The sequence below is a fragment of the Solanum stenotomum genome, chromosome 2 (genome assembly GCF_019186545.1).
Source record: "Solanum stenotomum isolate F172 chromosome 2, ASM1918654v1, whole genome shotgun sequence".
NCBI lineage: Eukaryota > Viridiplantae > Streptophyta > Magnoliopsida > Solanales > Solanaceae > Solanum > Solanum stenotomum.
This window is the reverse complement of record NC_064283.1, coordinates 55,039,421-55,061,645: the sequence shown is the minus strand read 5'-3', so window position 1 is coordinate 55,061,645 and position 22,225 is coordinate 55,039,421. Positions and strand designations below refer to the sequence as shown.

Sequence of the window (22,225 nt, the reverse complement as noted above, 5' to 3'; positions counted from 1 at the left end):
GTTCATACCACATTTCATGAGGATAGTAGCCACTGAGCCTAAATGACCATACCTTTACACTCAACCCCATTACAAGCCTTGAAAAGACTTTTTTGATCTTAAGTGAGATGAAATGAATGTTGGCTGGAAAATAAGGGCAAACATATGGGTGAAGTCATGCATGTGTTCATCTTTGTGAGTGTAAGAGTTGTATGTGATTCTGAAACTATAAATTGTTGAACAATTGTGTGTGAATATGGAATCATCTTTGTTGTGAGGGCATTTGAGTACCTTTGTTGAGCTTGAACTTGCATTTGAAGCAACTATTGTGAACTTGAGAATCTTTGATAATGGTGAGTCACAACTTGAATCTTTAAGTGCACAATTGATCCTTACATGAGTAAGTTGAGTCTTGTTGTGTGCATTCATGATTAAGTCTTTTGTAGCACTGTTTGAGACATCCTTTTTGAACTGCTGAACTTGAGTTTTACTTGAGGACAAGCAAAAGTTTAAGTTGGGGGTGTTGATGAGTCCGAGATTTGGACTCATTTAGGGCTTTATTTATATAGATTTAGTGTCCTCAATGCTTATTTTGTGCCAATAACTGATGTAAAACCCTTGATTTCCATGTATATGGATTGAGGAACAAATCAAGGACACTAATTTGCAAAAAAGGAACAAAGCAAGCTGAAAGAATGAAGAAAAGCAAGCCTGGTGTTCGCCAAGTCCACTTGGCGAGTCGCCGAATGGCTACTTAACCACCTAAAGTTCCAGTGTACCAAGACCTAAAGAAAAGAACCAAGTTGGCGAGAGAAAGGAGCAGTCGGCAGATCGCCGAGTGGTTCCGCGATGCAGTGTTAGATCGCTCAAAGTTAGAGACCTTGAGGATGTTGAATGCCAAGGCAGAAGGGTGATGGAAGTGACCAAGGGGAGGCTCATCGAGTGGTTCGGCGAACCCAACTTACTTCGCCAAGTAACTCTTCGCAGCACATTTTTGGCAACGATAAATACATTTTTGAACATTTAGTTTAGTATCTTAGCTCATATATTTTTAATCTATTTTTGAGTTTTGAATGGGGAGACCGTTTTCTCTAGTTTATCCTAAGCTTTGAAGAATTGAAGTTTCTCACTTTTGAGAAATTGAAAGTGGGTCTTTGAGATTCTTTGAAGTGGAGCATTATAAGGATGAATCTACACTTTCCCAGTTGATGGATAATCAATTTGGTAACTATTTTTACCTTTCTATGATGTCTAGCAAAAACCACAATTCTTGGGGTGTGATTATGTGACTATGGGCTAATTTAGTTTATGGATATTGCTACTTGTTAGTTTAAATGCTATTTAAAAGTGATTTTAATCATTAATTTTGGTTTAATTTAAGAATTGTAGTTGCAAATGCAGTTCTATGTTCGCATTTTTGGCTTGCTCGAGAGAGAGGTTTTAAAACTAAACTTATTGATTGATTCTGTGGGTATTGGGTTGAACTGGGTTCAACTTGAGAGAGTGAATCCTAAACCAAATCTCATATATTCAGCTCGAGAGAGTGATGCACTAAGGTGTGGGTTGTTCTTATTTTGCATGCTTATTGATGTTCGAGAGAAATCAACTTGATTCGGGGTAAATTGTTCGAGAGAAAGTTTACCTCCACTATAGCCTAGCTTACTCACTAATATCTAGCTATTTTCTAATAGTTGCAATTACCCATTTGTCTATATTATCCTATAATCGAATCACATCCTAAGAACCCATCTCAATATTGTTATTTCATATTGTTTACCATTGTTTGAAGTTGATAATTAAAATCAAAACCCCCCATTTGACATTCATGTCACCCCTTAATTTGAATCATGTCTTTATTCGATAACTTTTATTCCTATGACTGATTTGAACATGTTCATACTTCCAAGTAGAATCTGAAACACGTACCTCTCCCTATGGGATTCGACCCCAACTCTTTTAGTTGGGTTTTATACTGATTAATGACCATTGACTCTTAGAATTGGATGAAATGTCTTTGATAACATTATTCAATCAGCTGCCAGAACTTTCCTATACCTTGCCGGGGTGTATAACATCCTCAACTAAGTGGATCCACTAAGCTATGCTTAAAAGAAATAAAGAATCATCTGCAAAGTATGATCATTTATCCATGTTGGCATACATAGTTTATGAGAATTTTGAGTTATCTAAAATCATCCCCATATCGGTGCTCAATACTACTCCCAATAATATATAACTCATGATCATATGTTTTAAATCACAACTCTTCCTCAATTTGAGATAATTACTCAAAAAATCCTCTTAAAAGAAGCAACGCTCAAGACTCATCATAAACTCACTTAGAAATTAGTTTTTCACTCTTTTAAATGTAAAACTATTTACATTTTGGAATACTTAGTTCCCTTATACTCATTTTGAAATATTTAACTTAACTCTTCTCATTCTCATAGTCATATACTCAAGACATCATTTAAGTTCTAGAAGATTATAAAAGACTTCTCAAAATGATTCAAAAAGGTTTCTCGAACTTTACTCTTAATCTTTTACTTTAATTTGAAATGAAGATTTAAGAGTTATGATAAGGATATATATATATAGGATCTCTCAATGATTAATATAGACCATAAGAGTTATTATTAAGAAGAGAATGAAGACAGGATTCAAAAGGACTCACAAGGAATGAAAGACGGAAGAAAAATGGAGGCCGGTGACATTGGCGCATTCCTGGCGCAGGGCACCACCCCCTAAACAACTGAAGCCCCTTCTGGTGCACTACAGGCGCAGGGCGCCAGCCCCCTTGGAGCCTCAGTGGCATACCGCCCCACCCTATGCCCAGAAAACCCGACGAATTTTCTTACTTCAATTCAAGGTCGAACTCATCTAGAATCGAATAGTGTCCTCCCAATCTCATTTGGCTTCACAAACCCAACACAGTTCATTGAAAACCAACTCAAATTCCATCAAGAAGAACACTCATTCGCAAGACCCTCACCTCAAGAACTCAACAAGACTCCATTATTAAAAAATGAAGCAAAACCTCAAGAACTTCTCGAAAATTCAAATCAACCAACTTCAATTACGAATCCATGGATGAATTTACATGATTGGCGTAAGGGTGAACAAACCCAACACTATGAAAGCTTGCATACCTCGAAAGAACTAAGTTTTTGGTGAAAATCTACCAATCTTGAATGAACGCTTGAAACCTTCTTCTTTTTCTCCTTTTGAAACCCTTCACTTAACCCTAAGCGTTTAGGAATAAATGAAACAGATATAAATCAGTTTAGACCCCTATTTTGGGTGAGAAAAACGTTTAGACCTAGTGGAGGTAAGGAAAAGACAAAAATACCCTTCCTTAAAATGGATTAAATGCCTTACCTAGAGAGGTTGCACTCAAACAGGCATAACTCCTTCATCCAAACTCAAAATTTAGCAAACTCAGCGGCGTTGGAAAGAGAATTCGAAGACCTTCAATTTGATATCAAATAGTCCACCTAACTCTTTATGGGCTGAAAGTTATGGCCGTTTTAAGTTGACCCCAAAACTAAAAACTGAAGTTGAACTTGTCTGAATTTCTAGTTGGCTTTTTGAAGTACAATATGTTACAAACGGTCCACAATGTAAATATATATACATGTAATTCCCACTAATTATATTCAATATAGGTTTTACTCCCACCTCTCATCCTCATCTCATCCATGATCTCAAATGGCCGATTAACATCATATTCATGATAACTATGTGCATTCCTCAATTCTATCATATGAATAGTGACATTTGACACATCATTATAAACACTTAAAGTAGTTTAAGAAAATGAGAAAATATATATACCCTCTTCTCTTGTCTTCTTTTTTTTTTTAACTGTTCAACTTTCTATTATTTTATTGTTGTTATTTTTATTATTATTGAGAATTTAGTAGTTTGAGTGGTTTGTTGTTTTGTATATATTAGCCTAGTATATGGTATTTTAGTATCCTCATTTAAATATTGTATTTCTACAATGGTTAGTTATTTTTATTTTATGTACTTTTAGTTAATTTTATAATTAAGAATGTATTTTTTTTTATTAGAAAGATATACGTACTTTCTATAATACAAATGATTGATTTTTTTAGTAAATACCAATATATTTAAAGGGAATAATATATGTCATTTACATTATGGGATAAACTTTCAAACGGACATTTCTAAACTAGCTAGTACACACAAATGAAGCAACAAATCTTTAATCCTCACTAATTAAAACATGTGATATAAATATGTGGTGGACAATGTTTCAGCAAGCTAGCTTTTCACAACTAACAAAAGTCTGTCTGTATAAAGACCGCAAGTTTTCAACATTTTCTCACCACCTTCTTTTCACAGTTTATAAATGCTATTTTGAGAAAAATAAAAGATGGGCTTGAAAGGAAAACTGATTGCTTCAGTAGAAGTGAAGTGCGGAGGACATCTGATGCATGATCTTTTACACACTAATTCTCATCATGTACCTAATATACGTCCACATGTTAACAGTTTTCAAATTCATGAAGGTGAAAGTGTAAAAGTTGGTTCAGTTGTTAGCTGGAGTTATAATGAGGGTAACCCACATTTTTTTACTCCTATCACTCAATGCGATTTACATACATCAATTTTGTTTATTTAAGTGTATTCCATAGTATGAAACGTGTTTTTCAAGAAAATGATCTTCTTGAAAAGAGTTATTTGATGGTGTTTTATTACCATAAATACATTCTAAGTAAACCCTCTTGCTCCAAGAAACAAAATAACCTTTTCCACTTGTGGGCGAAAGTACATTCTTCATGAAAATTATCTTTACTTTATTTTTATTTTATTTCCTCCAACTAATACTTAGGCATTACTTACTAATATTTAGTTACTCAAGAGAATCATTTTATCAAAATATTACATTATTTGTTAACAGTATTATTGTTCTTTAACAGAGTATGATTTAGGTGTAATATCTTTCCACCAATCAATATACTAAAATATTACTAATGTTATATTTAATATAATAAAATTAGCTCTTCTTTTGAAATTTTGAAAAATAACTCTATTTAGAAAATATAGAAAATCAAATATTTATGAGCAATTATGTATTTTGGAGTAAATGGAAATGAAAAGAGAGGAAAAAAGTTAAACATGATATGATGATAAAGATGTTATTTTGTAAATGTTTAAATCATTAATGAGGAATTGAACAGTTGAATTTAAAATAACATCTCTTGATAATTACAGCTGGACAAAAGAAGTTTACAAAGCATGTTATTGAAGCCATCGATTCGTACGAAAAATCAATTCGTTGGAAAGTCATTGAAGGAGACGTGCTAGAGATGTATAGTTCATTTACTATTGTAACATCTCATGAATCTCAGTGGACTATATGGACACTTGAGTATGAAAAGAAAACTGAAGACATCCCAGAGCCCCTCATTTTTTGGGTGTTTTCCTTGACATAACCAAGGATATAGAGGGTCACCTTATCGAAAATTAGAAGATCTATGTTATATATATATATATGGTGTGTATGTGTGTCTATACACAAATACATATCTATGTGTGTTGGTGTTTTGTATGATGAACAATTTGCAATATTGGCTAGTTATAGCTAGCATGTGAAATAAATAATGTTGTGTTTCAAGAATATATTATATATATCAATCTCCTTCTATGGATATATTTTCAATGACCAGCATATGTAAGGTATTTTGAATTTTGTTATAACAACTCTAGCCCTTATTTATTATTTTGAAATTGAGGGACTCGGATGAGTTTCAAAATCATTTTAGAACTCTGTAATATTCAATTTTTTAAGGAAAATTTAGCAAACTAGTCAAAACCCCTAACATAATTATTAAAAAATCTACACTTTAAAATAATTATTAAAAATTTCAACATGTCCATTTTTAGCAAATATAATATATTCTAGTATAATTAATTTCCTTTTCTTTTATTTTTAAAATCAGTCCCACATTGAACTCATTTTTACCCTCCACTATCCGGTGAAAAAGGAAAGAAAACCTCATTACCCATTTCACCTCTTTCTAGGTTTTTAGCGCAAATCCCTTCTTTCTCTGTCTTGTGTTTTATACCATTGTTCTCTTCTCTCCTTTTCTAAGAGAATCATCTCTTCGAATTTCATCCACTTTGTCCATGAAATCTCACAATTCTTTCGATAGATTTCTTATTCACCGATAAAGGTAAATACATTGTCACCAAGTAACTTATGAGACTTTCCTCTTTTATGTAGTTTGGATTTTTCGTCTTTTCAACAATCAAGAGTAAGGAAAATAACAAGAAAATGATTGCCTCTTTGTCTACCAGTAGAGAAGTCGAAAAGGTTGATGAAGATCAAATGGTTGATGAACAACTTCACGAAGATAAAATTATTTTATGTGCATATGTATTCCCTTGTTCCCTTTCACATTTAAATAATCTGGGAATATAATATGTATTTCCTTTTGTAAAAAAATTGTATGTTTGGATACAACTCATAACTAAACTACTGTGTATTTATCTGTTTTTCATTGGTTTTTATACATAAATTTTATATTCATTCTAACTGTATGCCATCAAGTTTTGTAATTTTATCTTCATTTTATTTTCGGACCATGAATTGGATACAAATTTTGTAGTTCATAATATCATTTTTTTGGGATTCTATGGAATACTATATATTTATGTTTTTCTTTTATCTGTATGCCGATAATTTTGTATTTATATCATCAAATTGTATTCATCGTTGAAAGTGGATATAAAGTTAGTAGTTCATAATAGTATAATTGCAGCTGATTGTGTGGAATACAACATAATTTTTATTTAGATAAAACTTTTGTAGTACATAATATTATTTTGTGGGGATTATGTGGAATACAACATATTTTTTGTTATATTGCTTCTTATTTTGTATTTATTCTAATTGTATGCATGCTAATTTTTTATTTTTGTCATCAAATTGTATTCAACCTCGACAGTAGATACAAAGTTAGTAGTTCATAATAGTATCTAGCTAGTTGATTATCTGGAATACAACATAATTTTTGTTTGTATTTCTTTTTTATTTTCATTCATTTTAACTGTATGCCATTAAAAGTTTTGTATTCTTGTCCTCACAATGTATCTCAATATCTCTATTTAAATCTCAGTTTAAAATCATTTTATCTTGTATTTATATTGTACATACCATTATGTCTATTCAATCATTATGTTTGTATTTATTTTAAAATTAATATATGTGAGTATTTAACATTAGAAAATACATAAAACAAACTATAATCACAGTGATAATCTGAACAGAAGCTACTAGTCATGTCTTGTTTTTTCCTTTAGGATGTAACTGATATAGAGGAATTTCAGCGATTTTACCGTTTTAAAAATATTCTTTCCCATGATTTTCTCCTTTCTGTTATTAACTAATATTATTCTTTAAAATCAAACAAATGATAAAAAAAAAAAAACATAATCAACCTATAACAAAAGAAAATATTGACACTTGTGATAAATATTGAAAATATGGCTAAGGAGTCCTATTAAATGCTAAAATATTTACATTCTGAAACTTTTCCCTTATATTTACTAGTAAAATTATTGATCGCAATTGAGGTCCATCTAGCGTGATCGCAATGAATTAGATGCTTTAAAGTCTATATGGTTATTTATTCGATGGTTATTATGCCAAAATCTAATTTCAAAGTTTCAAGATGGTATTGAAGTCTAGGGTTAATATATAAGAATAGCTTTATACTAAACTATATGATCTAGAAGTAGTAATGCGACAAATTCAAAGAATGCTAAATCAAACTTGAAAGATTTAATTAAAAGGCAAGTATATGTATGTTGTTTTAGTCACAAGTATGACTTGTTGTTAGAAATCTTGCGAAAAATACTTTATCCGAATAGTTGAAGCTTTAGGTGTGCCTATGACATTGTCCATAAGGATATTTCACTCAGTGTAGATCTATACCCCAATGTGGGATCTCACTGGGCATGTTGTTGTTGTTGTTGTTGTAGATCTATACCCCAAGATTCAACAAGCTCTTATAGTATAATACTAGGAGCCATAATCTAACAAATATTTGCAATAGAAAATGCAGCGCAACAAAATTTTGATGGAAGAACTTTTATTTTTCACCCCCTTTCTATTGTATAAAGACTTGCTATTATATTGATGAACATATCCTTTATTGTTTGAAAGGCCAAAAAAGAGAAAATAATAAAGATGGTGATTTCATTTTTTTATGAAAACGTTAGAGGAGTTATAAAAATTAAAGAAGAATAAAGGTCTACTAATGGCTATTCAAGGAGACAATAAGAGCTATTAAAGTGGGAATTTAATGTCTTCTTTTGAGATATTAATATAATATTTTTTTAGCATTCCCTATATATCTCAAAAGAATAAAATATAAGAAAATAAGAAATGTTGCTAGGTTTTCACAAATAAGAATAATGTGTCTAATCTGGTGTCTCGCATACTATGAACCAGACCTAGATAAAATAAAATTATACTTACAATATTATAGGTGTTAGAACTTTTATGAATCAAAACTCATTTATAAGTTCAAGGTCTTATTCTATCACATTACACTTGCACAAACTTTGTCGTTATCACAGTTTTGAGCTAAGAGACAATGCGCATGTCCTCATATCATAAGTGCTCTAGAAATTTGTCACAATTTCATAGAAGCAGCACCACTTAATACTCATATAAGTTCACCCATAATGTGTATTCTGCATATAAATACACTACCTATAAAGGACATGGTGATGGATTAAGAGTTTACAACTCAATCTCAATTTCTTTGCAGACTTGTACTATATGTACAACATAATAGATCGCAGAAGGGACAACTATTATAGTTCGCAAGATCAAACAATAATGACTTATTATGACCCATATGAACCTATTTCATGGGATCTCCAATCATATACGTTGGGTTACCATCACTATTAAAACAATGCAAATTACATGGGGATATTACTTGGGGAACATTGTCGCAAGTAATACTTGCGGATTTTCTTGCAAAATTTCTCAATACTAAAATATATTATCTGCAAAACGTATATTGCCAACAAATTTCGAAGGTAAAATTATTGTCATTTTGCACAAAATGAGTTCATGCGATATTACCTAGGGAAACATCCGCAGGAACAATATTTCTAGGTAAATCCCTACCTACGTGGACCAATAAGAAAATTTAAAATTCCTTTTCTAATCTGTAGGAAAATTTTAGGTTGTCTAAAAAATTATTTTTGGGGATTTAGCTAGCCATTTTATTACCTTGGGAAATAATTGGAGATTTAAGAATGATTACACCAATTATCATACTTATAATTATTTAGATTATAAAACCAATTAAAAACTCATTTAAAACTTTAGAAATTAGAAAGTAATCATAAGACCAATTAAAAATTCATTTTGCTTCACTCTAACCCACTAGGCTAGAAGCTTCTCTCCAAAACTCACATGCATTGGAAGAAGTTTCACTACTGTTTTCATCTCCAAAGCTAAGGTGAAAACAATCGGATTTTCCATCTCAATGCTCCAATCGGTGGAAGAAGTTTCACGGCTGACTCCAAGCTCATCCCAAAGCTCCCAAGTGAACCTCATGCTTCTCTCCAAGCGAATTTTTTTGAAGTAGAGGCTACAGATCCAGAAGATTTGCTTGCCAATCTACCTAGAAATCGAGGTTAATCTTCAAATTTAAAGCTCTGTGAGTTTAATCTGTAAATTTCAAGCTCTGTGAAGTTAATTGAGTGAAATATTTTTTGCAAATGAAATCTCTGCTTAAATAAATTGGTCAATGATTATTGTGGTTTTAAGTTTATCTCATTTTTTCCTTTTCATTAGCTATATTTCTTCATGTTGTTAGCTTTTTTGTTTATGATGGTTGTGTTTGGATCAACTTTGCACACAATGGTCAATCATCAAGCAGATTGCTACAGCCTAGACCCATATATATATATATATAGGTTGGTGGGTAAACTTGCCACCAATGTTGAAGAAGATGAGTGTATGTCCTTATTATGTTTCTTCTTTATAGCTTGTTGAAGTTAAATTTTCTGCAAGTGATGTTTTTTCTAAAATCTCTTTGAGTTGTTCTCGTCTTCAAATTTGTCTTAGTTAATGTGAGTTTTTGTTTCAATATGTAGATGTGTGTTGTTGTATTTTAGTTCTTATTGTCTTTTAATGAAAAAATGATTAGTTTTGGAAAAAAAACTTTGAAAACTGAGTTATTAGCTGCTTAATGAGAACATTTTTTGAGTCAATTTCTGATCGTAGTAGTTATTATCTTGAATTTAGTTCAGGAACTTGAACCCTCTAACAAAGTCACCATAAAATAGTTACAACGTCTAAATTTTAACTTTCAGCTGATCAAGAGTAATGTTGTATTTCTTTCACAAAACAAGAAGCCTTATTTTGAAGTAGTAAATACCTATTGCACTGGATATTTACACTAAACCATATTATCTTTGTTTTATTTGTTTTTTTATCATGGAGTTGTATAAAACATTAGCAAATTTTTTTGAAGTAAAGGACTATTGATCGAGAAGATCTGCAAATCAAATCTCTCGAGAAGGTTTCCATCACATTTTGTTTCAGCCTATATTCTACTATGTGTGCTTTCCTCTTTATTTCACTAAAAGCCCCTTTTACAGAAAGTTTGTTCTGACTACATCATAGATATGCTAGACGCACCAATACCACTCTTCTCTTTTCCCTTAGATGTCGTTCAATATGTTCAGTTTTGACCTACTAATCACATATACTCTATTCTAAAATGTTTTATATATTCACCCTCTTGTCAAAAGTCAGTTCCCTCTCTAAGTATACGACATAACATGATAACACCTGCTCAGTAAATCAGCCACTACTATGAATTAGAACATAAATTGACCCAAGGTTTATTTCTGGTTTACTTGATAAATCAGCTTCTGGTTCGCTTGATAAATAAGAATATACTTGTCAGACAGAGATGGAAAGTTTATTATTTAAACAAGGATATCAAGTATATAGATTAAATAATTATGTTTCTCAAGTAGCTCCTTTTCAAGAAATTATTGTGTTGCTTTCTTTTGTCCTTGTTCTTGTATTGTTATGTGCATATTTTTAGGTCACCGGAAGAAGGAAATAGAGGGAGAACAACATTGATTGAGAGGGAGGACAACCCTTTCTTGATTAGCTAGGAATAGACATCGAGATTCACCTATGAAAGAAAGATTCTGAAGCGCTAACATAACTCCCCGGGTATAGAAGAGAGGTTTGGTTGCTCACTGAAAATACAGGCCAGACTAGTAGCTTTCCCCAACCATTGTTGAACCATAGAGTATCTAAATTTCATTATTTATGTGTTTACAAACATATTTATTTTTTGGTTCAGAAAATGAAAATTCTCAAGCATTGAAAATGAGTGGTAAATAGACTAATCCCCGGTCGAGCAGGATGTACTAATAAATTTATAAGTGGAATGGATGAATTTATTAAATTTGCTTGTAGTCAACAGAAGCACTTGTCTGAAAAAGTTATAAGGTGTCCTTGTAAGCGTTGTACAAATATGAAGCACCTGACACCCGATGAAGCTAATGTGCATGTTTTTCGAAAAGGATTCACACCAAGATATTGGTACTGGATGTCACATGGAGAGGAAGCACCTTCAATTAATTTGAATGAACATATCTATTCTGGTGATTCAAGTAGTCATCAAGAATGTGACTTTGACATGCCCTCAAGCAGTCAATGTAACATTATAGAAAATACTGTGAACACGTAAATAAATATAAAGGTATGATTTATGATGTTGCTGGTGTAGAATTTAGTCATCAAGTTGAACCCAATATAGAAGAGTCTCTGAATATGGGTGCTAGAAGATTTTACAAAGTGTTGAATTCGGCTTAGAATCCCTTATGGCATGGATGTGAATATTCAGAGTTGTTTGTGGCTATTAGAATGATGAGTATTAAATCTAAATATAATATTTCTCATAGTTAATTTAATGCAATGGCTCAATTAATGAAGGAGACAAGCTCTCCATATAATAAGATACCTCTTGATTACTACAAAGCGAAGAAGCTAGTGTCGGGGCTTGATCTAACTAGCCAAAATATTGATTGTTGTGTTAATGGATGTATGCTATATTACAAGGCTGATAAAGAGATGACTAAATGTAAATTTTGTAAAGAACCTCGTTATAAGAAACATGTGGGCAATAAGGGTAAGAAAAATATTCCACAGAAGATGATGCATTACCTGCCACTTATTCCTAGACTTCAACGGCTATATGCTTCGATAAGATCTGTTGAACACATGAGGTGGCACTATGAAAATCGTAGGGAAGAAGATGTGTTATACCACCCTTCGGATGGAGAATCATGGAAAAAAATTTATCCCACTTAACCAGACTTCGCTGTAGAGCCTAGAAATGTTAGGCTTGGTCTTTGTTTTGATGGTTTTACTCCTTTTAGCCAATCAGGATCATCATACTCTTGTTGGCCAGTGATTGTTACACCATACAATCTTCCTCCTGATATTTGTATGACTGCCCCATATATGTTCTTAACATTGATCATTCCATGTCCTCATAATCCCAAAAAGAAAATTGATGTGTATCTCCAACCGTTAATAGATGAATTACAACAGTTATGGAAGGATGGTGCAGTCACTTATGACAAGTCTAAGAAACAGAATTTTCTCATGCGAGCAGCATTAATGTGGACAATTATGATTTTCTTGCTTATGGCATGTTGTCGGGATAGAGTACAACAGGTAAATTAGTTTTCCCAATTTGTATGGATGAAACAAAGACTTTCGGTTTGAAAAATGGAAGAAAAGTTTCTTGGTTTGATTGTAACCGACAATTCTTCCCTCTCAATCATGAATTTAGAAGAAATAAGAATGCTTTTTATAAATGAAGAGAGGAAAAGTCTAGACCTCCTCCTAGGTTAACTGGACAACAAGTGTGGAAAAAAACTAAAGTATTTCCTAAGATTACTGAATCTGGTCCGTGCAACTTCTACGGGTATGAAAAATCACATAATTGGACCAAACGAAGTATTTTTTGGGATCTGCCATATCGGAAAACCAATCTAGTTCGTCACAATCTTGATGTAATGCATATAGAAATGAATGTTTTTGACAATATTTTCCATACAGTCATGGATAACATAGAGAGAACAAAGGATAATGAGAAGGAAAGAATGCACTTGAAAAAATATTGTCGTTGAAGTGATTTACACTTGCAACAGAATGCTGATGGGAGATGGATTAAATTGAAAGCAAATTTTACCTTCAATGATGACCAAAAGAAAGATGTATGTGAGTGGGTTCATGAGCTAAAAACGCCTGATGGATATGCTTCTAATTAATTTGGGTAGATGTGTTGATAAGAAACATTTAAAGTTATTTGGAATGAAAAGTCATGACTGCCACATTTTTATGCAATGTCTTATTCTAGTAGCTTTTAGTGCACTTCCGAAACCAATCTGGAAGCTACTAACAGAACTCAGTATATTCTTTAAAGACTTGTACTCAATAGTATTGTGGTAGGATCATTTAAGGCAAATGGAAGAAAGCATTCCATTAATCTTGTGTAAATTGCAACGAATATTTCCACCCGGTCTTTTTGTTTTAATGGTGCACTTAATGATTCATTTGCCTTATGAACCAATGGAAAGAAACGAGGGCAGAAGATACGGGTCCTCTTGATTGGAAAATGTTTAAGGTTTCTTTCCTTGATAGGCTCTTTGAAATAAGGGTTTGTGGTCCTGTTCAATACCGATGGATGTATCCATTTGGAAGGTATACCAATTTATTCTAAGAATTTATTATTTTTCTCGTCATTTTATAATATAATTTATTTATTTCATAAGTTGATTGCAGGTTCCTAAACAAAATAAAGAAGACTATCAAAAACAAATCTAGAGTTGAAGGATCTATTTGCCAAGCATATTTGGCTCAAGAAATCTCATACTTTGCTTCTCCTTATTTTGAATCTCATGTCCCATCTAGCAATAATAGAGTTGATCATAATGATGATTCAATCACAAAAAATGCTCTTCAACCAACTCTATGAGTGTTTAATCTTTCTGGACGAAGTTATGGCAAGAAAAATGGCAATATTCGGCGGCTAGATGATAAAGAAGTTGTCACAGCACAGTTGCATGTTCTTATTAATTGTGATGAGGTTAAGCCCCTTCTCAAGTAAGTATCCACCATAGTGTACATATGATTATTATATTTAGGCAGAAATTAATTTACTAATTTAATTGAGTGCAGGTTGTATGAAAAAGCCTTGAGAGATACTCACATTGATCTTACTGATGATATCGTTGATAAGCAAATTGAAGCTGACTTTCCACGATGGTTCAAGGAATATGTATGAATTAATATAATCAGTTGTGAATAAAGAATATATCACTTGATATGTATATATGATATGATTTCTCTTTTTGATAGGTGAATAGTAATCCACAAGAGATCTCACAAGATTCTTATTTGCGAATTTTAGCAATGGAACCATTAAGACAGGCACGGTCTTGGCTTGTTTATTTCGCGAATGGATACAAATTTCACATTGCTTCTTGGGGTGAAGGAAAAAGTACATATAACAGTGGGGTGTGTGTCACTGGCACTGGACAAGATGGTACCATAAGTGAATACTATGGTGTTCTTAAGGAAATTATCGAATTATTTGTATATTGTTGGTCTTGAATCTTTCTATTTGATATCACTACATTTTCTGGTATATCTACTTAATTACATTTTGCATAAAACTTCTCCCATCTTTATTGTGTTTTCTCACTTTTAGCTAGTTTTATTCTCTATCTTGATATATTGAAGATATTGGTCATTGAATTTATGTGGATAGTCTCTGTATGGTATGTCTGTTGTTTCACTTGCTTTGTGTCTTGCTATTTTGTTATTGTATTTTTCTCGCTTCAAAAACTTCATTTTTGAGCAGAGGCTCTGTTAGAGACAACATATCTACCCCACAATGGTAGGGTAAGGTCTTTGTATTTTGTATGCTCCCAAGATCCTACTTGTATGACTACACTTAGTATGTTATTGTTGTAGTAGTCTCAAGGTTGCAGAGCTAAATGAACACGAGTTAAGTAATCTATGAAGATGGGTGTTATTCATTTTTGCATCATCATATTCTACTGTGTTCTTTTATGTGATTGGTATGAACTTACAAAAATGGTGTACCTCAATGCTGGTCAAGAAGATATTGATCAGGATAGTGTAGTCGTGTGCAGATTGGGCGTTATCCGATTACTAATGATCTATGCAATCATATAAGTATGCTGGTACATGGTAGTCTGTATTGCATCAAATGATTTATGTAAAGCATGTTTCTAATATGGCTTGTTAGGCTTGGTTTCAACAATCTGGGACATAATGCTTGATCTTAGGCATATTTATATGCCTAAGTTGTCAATATTTGCCCACGTTTTGATCAAATTAAAGAATGACCTTGTATCTATTAGCTTGATTTTTTTGTAACTTGCAATGATTGTGTACTAACACACGTGATTAGTTGTTTCAGGAACCTTTCAACGAAGTTAGAGTTGATTTGGAGGAAAGAAGCAAAGAAGAGAAGAAAATGATTAAAGAAAACACCACAACTGGCTAGTGCACTGGTTGGTGCGGCACGCCACTGGTGGAACTTCATCGTGTCTTCGTTGGCGTACTGCAAGGTGCGACAAGCCAAGATTAAAATTTCAGACAGGCTTGCCTGGTGCACTGCCAGGCGCGACGCACCTGGGAGTAAATTTTAAAGCTCCATGACAGGCACGATGGGAGGCACAGAGCCCCAGTAGTGTCCCAATTTTTCCAGCACAAACTTATAAAAATATGACTCCTAGTTGAAGTACAATTCGACTTTATTGTTCCCAACTATTATAATTAGACTCCTAGGGCTGATTTGTAGGGAGTTCGAGATTATTTTGGTGTGCAAGAGCAAGTTTCATCGTTTGTAATAGGTTTCAATCTTCTAATTCTTCAATTTTCCAGAAATCGCATGAACAATTGTATTTTGTGATTTTCTAATAGCATGAGTGGCTAAACGCCCTAGTTCTGGGGTTGTAGCTAAGAATTGAATGTTGAATATTTAAGGTTTATGAATTAGTTCTTGGTTGTCATTATAAGTTACTTCTATATTCCTCTTTTAATATTTTATGCTTGATCACCATAAGATAAATTTATTGTCTATTCTTAAAATCGAGAGAGGAGAGAGTAGATAGACCAGAGAATATAGAGAGCTCGATCATCCATTGAGTTGAGTTGATTTGTGTATAAGAGTGACGCCCTTACGAACAACTTGCTTGGTTATGAAACATGATGAAATATAAATGCTCGTCAATTAGGCGTGTTTATCCCCACTCAATGATGTAGTTAGACAGCTAACTGGAGTAGGCGACTAGAGGTCGAGAGACCCGACTTATATAATTAACCCTCTAAACCAGTAACTTGACAACTAAAATTAGTTCTAAGCCAAGAATATGATACATGAGATTCATTGCATGCTGAATTGTCTTTTACTTGCTTGAAACATCATCTTAAAGTTGTTCACAATTAGTTACTTTTATTTATTGCATAATTCGTAGTAGTAGTTGATAATCATCACCATTTCTTAAAACGGTTACTTTTATTTTATTTGTATAATTGAGTGTTAAATATAAGTCGATCATAAGTTCCTTGAGAATGATAACTCGTTCTTTAAGAATCTATATTACTTGAGCGACAACGTACACTTGAGTGTCTATTGGGGAGCAACAATGCCTTCTTTTCCAGAAAGCAATTCTATTGCTCTCTTCCTTTCTAGAACTGTGAAGTGATATGTATCGATGTATCGAACTACTCAATTTGACTCAAATGTACTAGATGAGTTACATTCAGGACAGTGAGAGATCATATATATTATTCCAAACTCAAATGAAATAGCGAGCTTATTTCATCCGTTAAAGAATCTCCCAGAACAACGTTACCATTTGCAACACTCTAACAATTCTCAAGTGTGTAATACTGGTGGCGTGAGCTTGTATAACTAATGCAGTTTTTATTTGCTAAATACAGAAGAAATTCAAATGGCTCCCTTACTATACTCATGCTATAAGACGTAATTTTGAGAAAAGGGCATCTGCAAGGATGACACAACTTTTTCAAGATGTTAGGAAAAACTTGCCTCTGAAGCCACATTGGATAAGGGATGCGGTATTCAAGGAGATGAAGGGGCACTGGGAGTCTCTTGCATTCAAGATAAAGTCAAAACAAAACAAAAAAAAATGTGATTCAAATGCTGGTGCATCACTTCATACAGGTGGTTGTGTACCTCATCGAGTGATCTATAAGAGAATGGTAATCATAAATCTTTTTAGATATATTTCTTTTAAGAGAATAACATCATACTCAACATTGATAACACAAATATCTTCCTTCATTATAGAAAGAATCTACTGGAAAGGATCCATCAATTTCAGAATTTTAATTTCAAAGTCATCGCAAGAAAAGTGATAAAAGTTGGGTAAATGAGAAAGCTCAAACTGCTTATGTAAGTATTCGTTTCCTCTATTCTTTTGAAGATTAAATATTTTATTTAAGTTGTGTTAAATATCTTCATTTGTGTTTCTTTAAGTTGTGTCACATGTATTATCAGTTTAATGTTCCCCAGCAAATCTTACCTATTTTCGCGAAAGTGTCAAGTGTTCTTGAAAGCCATCTAATTAAAGTTTCATTAGCTACTCCCATACGATCTTACTGTATCCTTAGTTTCTTAATTATCTATCAAGTTTGATAAGAGAATTCTAGCAGAAGATTGATAGTTTGGCAGCCTTTTTTAAGGTAATAAACAATAAGTTCCAGTTTATCTCAGGATCAATCTTCTGTCCTATGGTCTGGCAGCCTTTTTTAAGTAAGCTATAAGTGCTAAGTACAATTCGAACTTATTGATTATTATGTTTGCTTTAGTTTGATATAAAGTTGTGTTATTTTAAGCTTTCTCCACCCATTAGAAGTTGTCATTGTTCAAATAGTTTAATTGAAGTGTTGTATGATTGATCTACTGCGTATGAGTGATCAACTGCATAATTCAAGTGTTGTATGAGTTTAGTTTAGTTTATCTCAATTTTCTTGCAATTGCGCCACAATAATTATTGTAGTGGTTGTTGGTAGTACTAGACTTTCTTGATCTCTAGTTCTTTACATCGTTACAACAACAACATATTCAATGAAATCGCACAAAGTGAGACGTGGCTAAGGTTGTAAGGTTGTTCCTGGAATCTGTGTGGTGTATCAAGTTTATTCATTCATAATTCTGGTCGATTTAATGGTGATGGTTGTCAGTTAATGGTGAGAGCTAGAGATTTGCCTTTAAATATTGTCTCAAATAACTTGTTTCGATGCAGAATACTTTTGAAAGAAAGAAACAAGAATTATTAGTTTCTCAAAGTGCATTAGCTACGGAAGGAAAAAATAATTTAGCTGGTCAACCTTCTCAATTAATAGAAATGGATATCTGGGTGCATTTTGTTTGTGGAAAGAAAAAAGGAAGAGTTAAAGGTATTGGCTCCCTGGGTCAATCTGTAAAGGTATCGTCTAAACAATCAACATCAGCTTTATCGAGAGAAATTGATGAGATGATTAAAGCTCAGGTAAATGCTTCCAATGCTGACTTATATGCTCAACTGCAGAAAGAGCGTCACAAAAATAAGAGGGTGAGGAGGGAATTGGACTTATTGAAGAAGCATGTATACAACGCATCATCTTCAAATGAGAAATCATCTCAAGAAGACAATCAAGCTTATCAGAATGAAAGTGGTGATGACTCAGATAGCGTGAATGATAGTGGTTCTGCCCATGATAACGTGAATGACAGTGGTTTTGCCCATTATAACGCATCATCTTCAAATGGGGATTGAGATAGTTGATAGTACTATTTAGGATCCAAATTTGAGTTGTATTTTGTTTTCGAATGTTTAAGAATCATAAACTCTTGATCTTGCAAGTTTCTTTTCAAAGGAATTATGAATTATGAATTCTGTTTTTTTTTTTTTTTTGTTGAATGAAGTGATATAACGTGAATTATGTTTTTTGTTGGTTCTTGCGGGTTTCTTTTCATTGGAATTATCTTGAACAATACTTTCATATATATCTGCAAGAAATTTCCTTTTGTTTCAAAAAATTTCTTCTCCAAACTCCTATGGATTTACTTGGGGATCTTCATGGGGAATCACTTGAGAAATATATTTACGAAAATCTGCAAGAAATTTTATTTTTTATAAGAAATTTTAGCAAAAAAATCGCAAGATTTTTCGATAGTTATCGCACATAAATCCGGAAGTAAGACACCTGCGGATTTAAATTCCCCAGGTAAATTACCTAGGGCTTGCATAAATCCACAAGTAAGAGTTACCTACGAAGGTTTTTTCATCGAATTTCATTTTGCAAGAATATTCGCAGGTAATCAAATTGCATGCAGATTTACTGTACTATCCCTAGGAAAATACCCAGCTAATCAACACTTTTCTTGTAGTGCATCATGTTTAATATACAACTTGACAAAAGTCCCATTCTTATTGAAGCTTCATTTATAAATATTTTTCCCAAAACTTTAGTCATAGAATTGGCAGAATTCACTTCTGACCTCAAATTATTTATGGATATAATTTCATAACACAACATGTTGTTCCACTTTATGTGAGAAACACATATATTTATTTTTCTATTGAAAAAAATATTTGTTTCACTACAACTAATGCTTCTTGGCAATCACAATATACAGATCCGTTGGTTTTATTCCAACTTGAATACTTGCTAGGAACTATCTCGGCCTCATTATCAATCAACTCCAAATTAAGCTCAGATTCAATAATTTGATCTAGATATTTGGCTGATTTTCATGTCATTATACCCACATTACGGGCAAAGTCATAACCACAAATAAATTTTGAAATCCAATCTGACATCATTATACCCCTCTAGTACAACAAATATTAATTTACAATAACATTATATCATTAGTTTTGCAAAATAATACACAACAAGAAGAAATAACATCATAATATATATATATTAGGATCACTATCAATAAGATAAGTATAAAAATCTTCACCAAAATATTCTTCAATCTTTATAATTTTCTTTCCTCAAAACCTCATTTTCAAGATCATCTTAAACAATAACCCCACATATAATATTATTAGTTTTCAATAGATATATATTCTCAAAACCCTTTTCTTTATTATAAAGTTACTCTCACTTAATAATATTAGTATTAATAAGTACAAATTTCATATACAATGTATAATTGGCGTATAACAAAAAAAGTCCTTTTCTTTCTTTTAAAAATCAAGTAACTTGCTAAAGTGCACCACTGATCGAAAATGGCGAGAGGATGACAAAGGAAGGTAGGAACTAAGACAGAAATAACACCGAAGGTACGGGAGAGGGTAGATCTGGACAAACCAACAGAGTTTGAAAACAAGCAATGGAACAGTGGCCGCCTCTACCTACTAAAGAGGAAACCCCTAATACCAATGTAATAGTGCCAGTAGACGATCCAGGGAGTAAAGCCCATGCTCAGATGAGCACGAAGGGGCTAGATAAGTTAATAAAACAGGACAACAGTATGAGGGGGCTATACAGAGGAAGCTCGATATGAACAATGAACCAGCTAAAAAATGGGCGAATTTCTTTGATAACAATAGGATTTCAACTAAAGGGAAAATGAGTTTGATCTATGTAAACCAATCACGAAGACTAGGGAAAAGCTGAATAAATTGAATAAAACTGAAATTGACAAAGCAACAGAGAAATGGAAACAAGCACTTGTCATGTATGTGGTGGGAGATTCCCCAACAATTGCTACAATTATCATAATGAGAATGTTTTTTAATACCCCGCTTCCATAAGCAACTGAAATTGCAATTATCATTTTGCCTATGTCCAGCTTCAATAAGAGCCAGCATAGCCCATGCAGTACAAACAATGTGCGATCTGTTGCCCTCAAGTTTTGTATACACCTATAAAAGTTTAGAAAAAAAATGAAAAGAAAAGTAAATAAAAATTGAAAATTATAGTGCAGGAATAGGCAAAATAACTGCAGTAATTGCAAATAATTTAGAGTTATGTCCAGCAGTTGAGCTAAAATTAAGCAGTTAATAGCTCTGACATATTTATCAATTGATTGTAACATTTTTCTATTTGCCTATCAAACACGGTTACCAAATTAGTTGATTATATATGTAACTCAATGATTCCTTAATGATTTCTATGATATTTCTAACATACAAGTTCTAAATCAAAGAGTTTTTTTGTGTTCAAGTATAGTAGATATTAAATTAAGGACTTCGTCTCTCATTTTATCTAGCCGAAGAAAGTGAGATAGGTTGTATTAAAAAACAAGAAGCAAGTATGAAGAATGTTATCTTTCTAGTATGTTTATGTAAGACTCACAAGTACATTGCACTGCAGGTGAACACTGTAAGTAAGCCTAATGTCACGGACTTAGTCTTACTAAAGCTCCGTGTGGCACTTGACAACTTACTCACGAATCTTTCACGATCTTGTAAGCTCAAGTAAGCCCTTTAAGACTAGATCGCTAAGAGAATGCTTAAGGAAAGACTTAGAGAGTTTTGGAAGAAGGCTTTTGTATTGCTTTTGGAAGATTGCTTTGCAACTTGGATGGTTGGATGTCTTGCAAATGAATGGCACCCCCTATTTATACTAACTCCTAGAGACTAAAGTACAATTTTAAATTACTTTCTAAGTCCCTAAACTTATTTACACAAAAGCCCCTCTCTAGAATTCTCTACACACTTTAGAGAATTCCAAGGCTTTCTTGGAAACAATCTAAATTATTCTAGAGAATTCTAAGGAATTCTCTAGCCTTCTTGAATAATCTAAAAGGTTCTAGAGTACTCCGCAAACCTCTCCACAACTCTAGACCCTTCCGCTCCTATCCGGACGCAAATTTTCACTGTGATGTGGCGGGACATGACACTCTCCCCCACCTATTGATGCGATGACCGCGTCGCATTGCTGTTACATCGTCATCCGAGCCTTGTGCGTGCGCGACCAATAGTCCATTGACTCGATTAAGGCCCTTGTGCAACGCCTTCAACATCTTCCATAGCCCTCTTAACTCGGACTTATGGCTCATCTCCTTCTTAGGATACGCGCGCCTTGGCATCTTCTTTGGCATCACGGTATTGTTCTCTTTTGGCAGTTTCTTCATGCACGGTGGCAAGGACC

General features: G+C 33.1%; 2 protein-coding genes and 1 long non-coding RNA gene across 3 annotated transcripts; all 3 read left to right on the top strand.

Annotated features, from left to right (window-relative positions):
* The first annotated feature begins 4,378 nt into the window (after positions 1–4,378).
* Positions 4,379–5,441, top strand: LOC125856647 (MLP-like protein 34). The gene is made up of 2 exons (XM_049536240.1): positions 4,379–4,562; positions 5,221–5,441. The coding sequence occupies exons 1-2, from the start codon at positions 4,379–4,381 to the stop codon at positions 5,439–5,441; spliced, it is 405 nt and encodes a 134-aa protein (XP_049392197.1).
* An 11,573-nt stretch (positions 5,442–17,014) lies between these two features.
* Positions 17,015–18,428, top strand: LOC125855601 (uncharacterized). The gene is made up of 3 exons (XR_007445504.1): positions 17,015–17,332; positions 17,421–17,525; positions 18,379–18,428. It is a non-coding gene; the product is annotated as an uncharacterized LOC125855601 (long non-coding RNA).
* Positions 18,429–18,480: 52 nt separating this feature from the next.
* Positions 18,481–18,923, top strand: LOC125855600 (uncharacterized). The gene has a single exon (XM_049535341.1). It carries the CDS (start codon positions 18,481–18,483, stop codon positions 18,889–18,891), a length of 411 nt encoding a protein of 136 aa, XP_049391298.1. The 3' UTR covers positions 18,892–18,923.
* The last annotated feature ends 3,302 nt before the right edge of the window (positions 18,924–22,225 follow it).